This window comes from Aphelocoma coerulescens, chromosome 10 (assembly GCF_041296385.1).
Source record: "Aphelocoma coerulescens isolate FSJ_1873_10779 chromosome 10, UR_Acoe_1.0, whole genome shotgun sequence".
In the NCBI taxonomy this organism is placed as follows: Eukaryota; Metazoa; Chordata; class Aves; order Passeriformes; family Corvidae; genus Aphelocoma; species Aphelocoma coerulescens.
The window spans coordinates 10,800,341-10,810,035 of record NC_091024.1 but is presented as its reverse complement, the minus strand read 5'-3'; the positions used below and the strand labels follow the sequence as shown (position 1 = coordinate 10,810,035).

General features: G+C 49.2%; 1 protein-coding gene across 2 annotated transcripts in view; it reads left to right on the top strand.

Annotated features, from left to right (window-relative positions):
- The first annotated feature begins 1,684 nt into the window (after nt 1-1,684).
- Nucleotides 1,685-9,695, top strand: part of IGDCC4 (immunoglobulin superfamily DCC subclass member 4) — an 88,814-nt gene continuing 80,803 nt past the window's right edge. Inside the window, exon 1 of one of the 2 annotated variants that reach the window (XM_069026375.1) lies at nt 1,685-1,909. In XM_069026375.1, coding sequence (XP_068882476.1) covers nt 1,801-1,909 — 109 coding nt within the window. In that variant the 5' untranslated portion in view covers nt 1,685-1,800. The remainder of the gene's footprint in view (nt 1,910-9,695) is intronic. The other variant, XM_069026376.1, reaches the window with a different exon arrangement.

Genomic DNA, 9,695 nt, shown 5'->3' with positions numbered 1-9,695 from the left:
GAAACCACTGGCAGACACAAGTAGATACTCCTTTACAGACTAGTTAAAGCATTTCGACAGCACCCTTAAAACCCTTAAAACCACCTCACACATAAAGGAGCAAGTGGGAAGGACTCAGAGAGAAAGAAGTGTTTGTTGATGATGTTAATCTTTACCTCCATGCTGGACTAGTGCAGAAGAGAAGGTGGATATTACTACCCCTTTTTCTTTCCATAGGGAGGTGAGATGGTGCAGGAATGGGGTCAGTGGAATGCTGTGGCCTTATTACACACTCCTTCTCAGCAAGGTGCACAGTGAGTGCCCACCTGATGCTGGGCAAAGTCCCCCTGCACATCTGTCTGGGGGGGGGTGGGCCGCTGCTTCCCAGGGTTTGTCTGTACTGGCAAGTGCCAAGTATGAACTTAGAGTTGCATAACTCACACTCATGGGAAACCTGCTTCCCACCACACAGCCTTTCTGGTTTCATTTAAAATTTTATAGTTCATTATACAAGCTAATAAATAGGAAGGTCTGGATTAAAAAGGGTTCTCTTTTCATATTCTGCATAGCTGAAGCCCTCTCTGCATTCCACACTGCTGTGATGAAACATCGCTGTGTGCTGGGAAGCTTCGTATCCTTTTGGAGTGCAAAGCAGACCCACTCTAAATAAGGCTGACCTTGTGTTTGGTGCCAGGTACCACTGCCGAAAGAAGGACTTGGTGTCACTTGCCCTTGGGACTAAACCTGCACCTGTGGCTTTATGCACAGACATGTGGTGCGAGTTTGTGTCTGGGACCCAGCCAAGCCAAACTGGGAGTCAGCAACTCTGGACTCCATCTCTCATCTCCTTGCCTCATTTCCACTGCTTGGCTCAGCTGGTGGATAGGTCCTGCCGCTCTCCGCAGCGATGGGGTGCAGACATGCCACACGATGTATTTTATTTGCTTTATTTTTTCAGACGGCTGAGAAGCACAGGCTAACCTTTGACGACCACTGAACGATATACACTTGAAGGAGCTGTGCCTCGAAACTAAACCCCAACAAAGCCATGGCGATGTGGGCACTGTGACGATACGGTCACCGGTGTGAGCTCCGGCAGCCCCGACGGGCAGCGGGGCCGGGGAGGCGTCGCCGGCAGCACCGTGAAGGGAGCGCGGCGGCGGGAGAGGCGCAGCGGCGGGAGCGGCACGGCGCCCTCCGCGCTCACCCGTGGCAAACCGGGAAAAAACGCTAAAGAGAATGGGGGGGGGGGGGGGGGGAATTTTGATTTAAAAAGCCACATAAAATGTTATAAATGTTTGTGGCTTGCGGAGCTGCTGGCGGGCGGAGGAGCCCCGCACCTGCCCTGTCCACCCCCTCAGGGAGCAGGGCCGCTCCCGGGGCCGGCTGAGGCGTCGCCGGGCAGCATCGTGAGGGGAACGCGGCGGCTGGAAGCGGCCCTCCACGATCACCCGTAGGAAACCCGGAAAAAAATACTAAAGTGATTGAAGAAAAAATTATTTTAAAAACCCACATAAAATGTTATAAATGTTTGTGGGTTGTGGAACCGCCGGCGGGCGGATGAGTTCCGCACCTGCCGTCCCCCACCCTGAGGGAGCGCGTACGCCCCCCCGCCGCGGGCTGGCAGCAACCTGTTGGTGCGGGCGCTGCCGGGCGGCGGGAGGAGCCCCTCGGAGGGGCGGCCGGGCCGCTGACAAAGGCGGAGCAGCGGCAGCCCAGGGCCGCCCCCGGCAGCGGGGCCCGGCGGGCAGTGCGGGGCTGGGGCTGGGGCGCTCGCACAAGATGGCGGTGGGGCGGCGGGAGAGCGCGCTCCCCTCGTAGATGCGGCCGCGGCGGCCCCTGCTCCCGGCGCCCGGCAGGGCTTACATGGCGCTGGAGGACCTGCTGCTTTGTCTCTGCTTCTCCGCCCTCGCCGTCCTGGCTGTGCAAGGTGGGTGAGGAGGGAGAGGAGGGAGGGAAGGTGTCGGTGACCCCCCCAGCCCGCGGGCGGCCGCGGTGCCACCTGCCTTCACATGGGTAGCGGGCGGCTCCGCGGGGATGCGCTCCCTGGTCGGTCACCCGCTGTACCAGCCTTCCTTCCACTTTAGTGGCCATTTACTCCGGTCGTCCTTTTCCCCCCTTAGTGGCCGTCCCGTCCTTCCGTGGCCATTCCCCCCCTCTCCCCATCCCCTTTTTCCCTCCGAGGTGGACGACAGCTGTGCTCACGGCCCATGCCTAGATGGTGTTTCCTTTGGGGTCATCATTTGGGGGGTGACACCCTCACACTTTGAGGGCGACACTCCCCAAAGGAACTCTCCTCGGTGTCCGGGCTGGGTGGGCAGCGGACCAGCAGCAGCAGCATTCCACGGTGTCTGCCTGGACAGTGGCAAGTTTCTGCCAGAGGGACGGTGGCTGTGCCAGGCTGGCAGGAAACGAAGTGTTTGTCCGGCACAGGGTGGCCCAGAGCAGGCCCAGGTGTCTGGCAGGGCCGTGGAGGGAACCCTCGGCTTCCTTGCCCTGCTCTCGCTGGCATGGGACACACGGGTGGGCAGATGTCCCATTGGTCAAAGAAATGACCCAGGAATAGCCATGCTCCTCGCTCTCGTGTTTTGCAATGGTTACGCAAACGGCACCGTGCGAGGGCACACGTACGCGGCCGCCGGGCATGTTGGTGGCTTTCTGTGGTTGCCGTCGAAGTTTGCTTTGAGGGTCGGCTGAGCAGTGGACCTTAAATTGTGGGGTTCCTTCCCTGTGTGTGCACAACCCACAAAAGGTTTTGTTCTCATGCCTGAGAAGGGCTTGGAAAGGTATAGGCTGGCAGAACTGCACCAAAAAATGTGAGCGTGTGCCACGGACTTGCTCTCATCTAAAATTCCCCCTAAACAGGGGATTGTGGTGGAGGAGCCATCCCTATGTCATTGTACATTTTTATTCCTTTTAAGATGCATTCCGGTTCAGCAGAGCATAATAATAGCACGTGGATGGCTGCAGGGTTGTTTTTATTTTCTTTCTTTTTTTCTTAGAACATTATGAGCTCCTGTTAGGGGTACGTTATGATTTGACATAGGTGTAGCTTTTCAGTGGCTGTTGTAGAAGTGAATAACGGTCCATGTAAATGGCCCATTGCCACCAGTGAGTGTGGATTTTCCTAGATGGATGGCAGGCTGTGACCCCACCAGCAGCCAAGCAGGTAGGCTGGACTGGGTGGGAACTGTGTCTCCTGTGTGTTTGAGCAAACAGCTAAGTGGATCCCAAGGCTTGTAATAGACAACAGTGATTTTAAAAGAAAAAAAAAAAAAACACACAAAAAAACCCCAAAACCAAACCAAAACAAAAAAGGCGAACAAAAAAATGGAAAAACGGGGGTGGTGGAGTGGATGTTGTTTTTCCAAACCCACTTCAACAAGAAAACTTCACATGCTTTTCGAGAATTTACAGTTGTGACTTCTTGGTGTTTCTTGCAAGCAATTCGGCAACTAGTGAAAATTGTTGCTGTTTGTTTTCTAACAATGGGCCACATCTTGTATAGGGAGTCAGTGAGTGCATCTGTACAGTCCCTGGACGTGCCGCTGGGTACGTGTAGATGTGCTTTTCAACAGGTGGGTTTGATTCCGAAAAGAAAAACGTGGACTTGTTTCAATCTGAAAGTAATCTGGCAGAGGGTTGAAATGGTTTTGGGAAAGTCTGCGTTTGATCCCGAAGCTGCATGTGTTTTGATCCAAAGTTCAAGCTTCGCTGAGTATGAAGTACCTGGGAGAGGAGTGGAAAACCTACCCCCCTCTGGCTTGATGGAAGTAGTGCCAGTGTACACTTGCTGGGGGTGTGATCCAGTGTTTTTGGAAGCCTTCTGCTGTCTGACTTTGAGCCTGTTTTCCCTGCAGTAGCAGGAAAGGGTTTAAAGAAACAAAACAAGCACTAAACAACCCCTTTTCAGTTGACTCCAAGAAGGGGGTTGTGCTGGTTCCTTTCCTTGGGGCTCTCTACAGGGGACGTGTTGGTGGGAAGTGGGCTGAGCTTTCCATCGAGGGATCAGCTGAAATCCATCTGGGTTTGTATAGTTTGGTTTTGTGGTTGAGTTCTCTTGCTTTAGAACAGATTTCCTTTTTCGACATCACCTCACTTGAGTTGTGATTTGTTTTATCCTTCCCGTCGCGTTCGTCTTGGTGGCGTGACCCCGCAGCCGCTGCCTGCCGTGAGAGCCTGTGCCGGGCAAGTCGTTCTTCCCATTGTTAGGGATCGCGTGTCCCCGCTGCTGCGGCCGCCTGCGCTTCGCAGGATGTCACCTGCCTGCGGATCCGCCGGCCCTGCGACTGTGGCGTTGCAATGTCACCGGGACGGGCGGTGCAGGGAAGCGGTGTTTCCTACAGCCTCCAAGAAGCTGGGGGGGCACTGACAGTGCCAAACACTGTGCGCACAGCGCTGGCGCGGCTTCACCTGTATCCCCTTTCCAGAGGCAGGGTTCTCGTGCTGAGGTTGGAGCTTGCTGCCGTTTTGCCGTGGCTGTTGTGACAGCCAGTCTCTCCAAGCCAGTCAGGGGCTGCTCCAGCATGGGGAATGCTTTTTGCTGGCATTTCTCTGTTTCTCTTCTGGTGTGTAAAGCTGAAGGAGAAACTGCTCAGGTTTGGTTCTGGTTTTGTTTCTCCTATTTTCCCTAGCTTTTTCCTTTTTTTTTTTTTTTTTTTTTTTTTGTGCCTTCCCTGCCTTGAAGTCCAAAGTGAAGCAGAACAGGCTAATTTTCAGGCATATCCCCCTCTTTTGCAGCAGACTTTCTCCTGGCAGCTGTAGCAGGTTTGATCTGCTGTGGAGGCCCTATGGGGGAGGGTGACTGCTGGTGGTACATGAGAAACTTTGGAGTGATGCAAGTAAGAATTGGAAAAGAAAATATTTGACAATCTGCCTCTCCCTGGGGATGAAGGGAGATGATTTTCCCTGCGTGAAGCCTCATTTGGAGATGGAGGCAGCTTCTGTGGGACAACAAAAGTGTCTCTGCACTGGGAGCACCAGGGCCTCCTGAGTTTGTGAAGCGCTGGGGTGGGCTGTGGCATACAGGGCATCTCTTCTGAGTGCCCACTGTGATCCCAGGCCAGTGACTTCATCTGCTCTAGCAAACTCATGGCCCATCTTTAGCCAAATGTAGCGATGCTTCTCTCTGTCAAAGGTATGAAATCCATCAATAAGTATTCAGTACATACATGGTCTTTGTCACTCTAGTGCACAGCTATCTTGAGAGCAGAGTGCTCTGTTGTCCCACGGGTTTGTGACTCCTGATACCATATTGCTTGCCAGATGATTTGAATTCTTACCTCCCCTGGAGCTGCTTTTCCAAAGGCTGGCTGTTCTCCCAGGGAAAAAATCCAGGTGCTTGTGAACCAGTCTGGGCATTTGCAGTGTAAGAGATGCTGCTTGCACTATTTACATGCTCCTCTCCTGGTTAAATGGCTTCAAGGCCATTAAGCCTAGTCATGGTTATATAATTAAGATGGAAATTAATATTTAATCTGATTGTAATTTGTTGCTGGAATCCATCCTAAACTGTATCCCTGTGTGAGGTGAGTGGGTACCTGAGGGAAAATTGAGGCCACTGTTACATGCAGGGTATTTTTTGCATAGACACTGGGAATTACAGGTCTGCCTTGGGTGACAGAGAAACCCTAACCTTTACAAACCCCGAGTGATCATAGTCATTTTGTTATCAGTAGGAAGCAAATGTTTGTTTTATAGTCAGCTGTAATACTAGAGGGGATATGGTAAATCATTGTTATCAGTATTTGCCAAGTGTACCTTGAGCCAAAATCAACTCTGGTGCAATTTTGTTACTTTCTGGAGAAGAACTGGCTCCACTTGACTGCAGTATTTTTAGCTGGTTTTTGAAGGTGAAGAGGTGTAATTATCCCATCCAGTTATCTGTCCATCTCCCTTTTCTTTTTCCCAATGATTCCTGGACCTGCTGATCAGTCATAACTATTTTGGACATGGACAATTCAGAGTTTTTGAAAATAAGTGACCAAGTAGAGAAGGGAGATGCAGTTTCTGCATGGACTGAAGGAGAAGCACTGGAAAACCCACCTGTGCAGGAACCTGAAGTGCCTCAATGGCAGGAAAAGCTTTGAGCAGATCATGAACCTTGTTTGGGTAGAACTGGGCAATCCACTCACAAGACACAAAACTGCAGGAAATCACAATCTCAAGTCCTTATATTCATTTGTTTATTTTTGAAGTATTTTCTGCTGTAAAACATTACTTATGATTACACCAGCATTCACGTTATGGGGCTTGGTGTCTGCTTTGTTTTCTTTTTTTTGGGAAAGCACTTCCAAACACAGGATTTGGAGCTGCTGTGACTTTGGCTGTTTTAATTGTCTTTGTGTTGGTCACTTGCTGTCTGTGCCTCAGTTTCCCCACTTGTTTCCACTGATCAGAGGATGCTTTTACACGCTGTAAACATGAAGAACACCATCACTCTTAAGCGCTCTTCTTGCATTTATTAAATCCCTTGAGTAAGTGACCTCCAAGTGCTGCTTGTGCTTTTCTGACTTAACAGCTTGTTGGTGAGAGGATCCACAGCTGCTAAAACTGAATTTGCCACCTTCATAGAAAGCAGCATTGAGCCATGTTTTTACAAGCCCTTCTAGAGCTGCCAAACCCTCCACCAGATGTGGGGGGAAGTCTGAAGAGCTTCTGTGTATCACTAGTATGCTGAAGTCATCCTTGAAACACCATTGTATTTCCTAATGCTGAAGTATCATGGAGGCTTCAAGGAAGAGGAAGAGCTGGTCAGTGTTTCCTTGCAGGAAGGTAAAATTCTGCTGGAGCTGCAGCTGCTGAGAAGGGAAATTCGTGGGAGAGCCAAACCAGGTGTCTGAGCCTATCTAACACTGTCCTGTTTGCAGGTGTCAGGACACTTTGTGAGTGTGTAGGTCATGGAGCTTCTCCCTTGGATGTGTTTTTGTTCATGTCACCGATGCCCTTTGGTGTCTCTGAGTCAGATCCTCTCCTGCTCCTAATCCATGTGATCCTGCTGTTTTGATATGGGCTGGCTTTATCTGAGAAGTCCAGCAGCTGCTGTGTCTTATCTCTGTGGGTAATAAACATACTTTGTGGTGGTTATGAAAAGCAATTACTGTGTTCCAGGGAAACTTTCATATCAGATGTTCTGAAATTATTTAAAAATATTTATCAGCATTTTGAACACAATTGCCTGTTATTGCCATATTCAATTCAGCTGAGCTATTGAATAACCTGGTTTATTCTATCCTTTCTTGTTTTTCTGTGTTTTAATTTTTTTTTGAGATCTTTCATGAAGTTGTTGAGGACAGGTCATCAGTATTAAAGGTGTGTTAATAAAATGTGAGCATCCCCAAGGTTTGCTCCCAGCCTAAATTGGTGGGAGAATTAAAATCTAGCATGTGAAGTATTGCATTTGTTCTCAGTCTGCTGTGGGCTCTTTCCCTTGTTCTGACTGACTTCTCTGGTCTCATTTCCTGCTCGGGTCTTTGAACCACATTGAACCCACATCCCTTTGGAGTTGGGATGGCTTAGCACTTTGTTAAATGTAAGACTTTGGGAAATTAAACAGTTAAAATGGTGCTAGGATGGCAGAACTTGGTGGAGCAAACCTGGGATGCAGAAGCAATGCCAGGCTGGCAGCAGGGATGTGATAAAGTCCTAGTTCTGTTTTACTGTGTGCTGGGAAATGTGCGTCCTTGATGGTTTCTAAATTGACTGTCAATAGGTGATCAAGGTAATTGGTGTGACCAAAAGGTCATTACTTAATGAAATGGATTTCCCGTGCCCTGTCAATACACTGAGAGTTTTGGCAAAATCTGTTCGTGCACTCAAGGCTTTGATAAATCTTCTTTTTTCAGAAGCATCATCAGTGCTTACAGGTTCCAGAATTGCCTTAAGTTTTGCGCCTAAGGCAAGGCTGTCCTCTCTGTGGCTGTTGGCTGGCTGTTGGATAGCTGTTGGATAGCTGCAGAATGGGTGCATGTATTTTCCAGACAAAACTGGAATTTTCCCTGATATTAAAACTAGTCAAGAGTTCACCGATTTTTTTTTTTTCTGTGCATGTGAGAAGGATTTTCTCTTGGAAAGAAGGATGTTCTTTTGGAAATCTTTGTCCCTTTTTTGTCTCTTTTTAGCTGATGGTCTAGTGAAAATGTGCTCTTACCCTTCTGGAGTTATCTGTGCTGCTTTAAAGGAATGATGAGCATAGTCCTCCTAATTACATATACCCAGAAGGGACTGAGCCAAGTTTGAACCCATTTTTGTGCCCTGCCAGTCCTACCTGTCTGTCTGACTTGTGGCAAAGCCTTGAAAGAGCTTGTAAAAAAGGGACAGGGAGCTTTTCATGGAAAGAAAAACCAAACCAAGGACTGGGAAGGGCAGAGAATTAGCAGGTGTTCAGGCTGATGTCGGGGCGGGGGGGGACGACGACGGGGGGACGGGGATCAGCGTGTGGTTTGGGGGTGGGAGCTGCCCCTGTGTGGGAGATAAGGGGCTCCTCGTTGAAGGTTATCTTCAGCAGAGGGGTACAGAGTGTGGCATGGGGTGGAGGAGCTGGAGCTGCTGGCTTGGCTTCGTGGTTTTCTTGCTTGATAGGTATTTCCCCCTGTCACAGAGGCTAGGGCAGCCCTGCTGTTGGAGAATTCAGGCTTTCACAAGAGGGTGATCCTGTCTGTGGGTGACAAGTCTGTGTGGTTTGCAAAGACACTTCTGAAGGCACGTTGCATTGTTCCATAGCAAGGCATCTTGGCAAAATACACTCAGATAGGATAAAAAGGGAAAAATAATCCCAGGATTTGATCCAACACCAGCTCCTTTGCTGGCTTGGCAAAAATTGTTTAGATTCTCCCTCCCAAGAATGGTTTTGTAAACATAATACTGCCTATTAGCCATATAAATTACTGTCATTGGTGGCAATTGTTGTGATGGAAAGATAAGTATCTTGAAACTCTGGTCTGATTTACCCCACCTGCCCAGCCAGCTTGCTAACCAATTGTTTGTGTCAGTGCTGATTGTGGTTTTTGTCAGAGAAATCTAAATATTGATCAAATTTATTTAGCCCTGTGTTCCCTAGGTCACAGTAAAGGCAACTTTTCTTTCTTTTCCTTTGTACTCTTTTTCTCTGTACTGAAAACAAAGGGAACCTTTCCTCAAGAAGATGAGCCATACGTTCCCAAAGTCAAAAGTCATCTGCTTAAAGAGGGTCCTTAGGAGCAGTCTTCCTGTCTGGAGGCTTCTCTCAAGAGTCTGTTGTGGCATTGCCACAAGTACTATTGTGGGGTTTTCTTTATGTGCACAGTGGGGAGAGATGGACGTTTCTCCCAGCGGCTGGCAGAGAAGAGCTTCCCATTTACTTCGTACTTGTGGCTGCTGCCAGGATTTGCTGTTTAGCAGCAGAGGAGTTAAGTGAGGGGTGAAAGGCTTCAGCAACACTTCAGCAGCCAGGCACGAGACTGAGCTGTCAGATAATTCTCTGTTTTTTACACCAGTGAAGGCACTTGGGATAGTTCTGTATGTTTAAGGCAAGCAGTATATTGTGCTGCTTTCTTGTGTACTGTGGGAAGCTGAGACATTTCTTATTCGAGGTTTAATGGTTGTGCTTGAGAAAGAGCATCTCTTAAAAAGCAACACCCACTTCTGACTTAAACATTTTACTGTGGGTGCTTGTCCATCACAGCCCCTCAGGAGGCTGGTTTGATGTCCTTGCTCAGTGATGTGCACCTTCAGTTTGA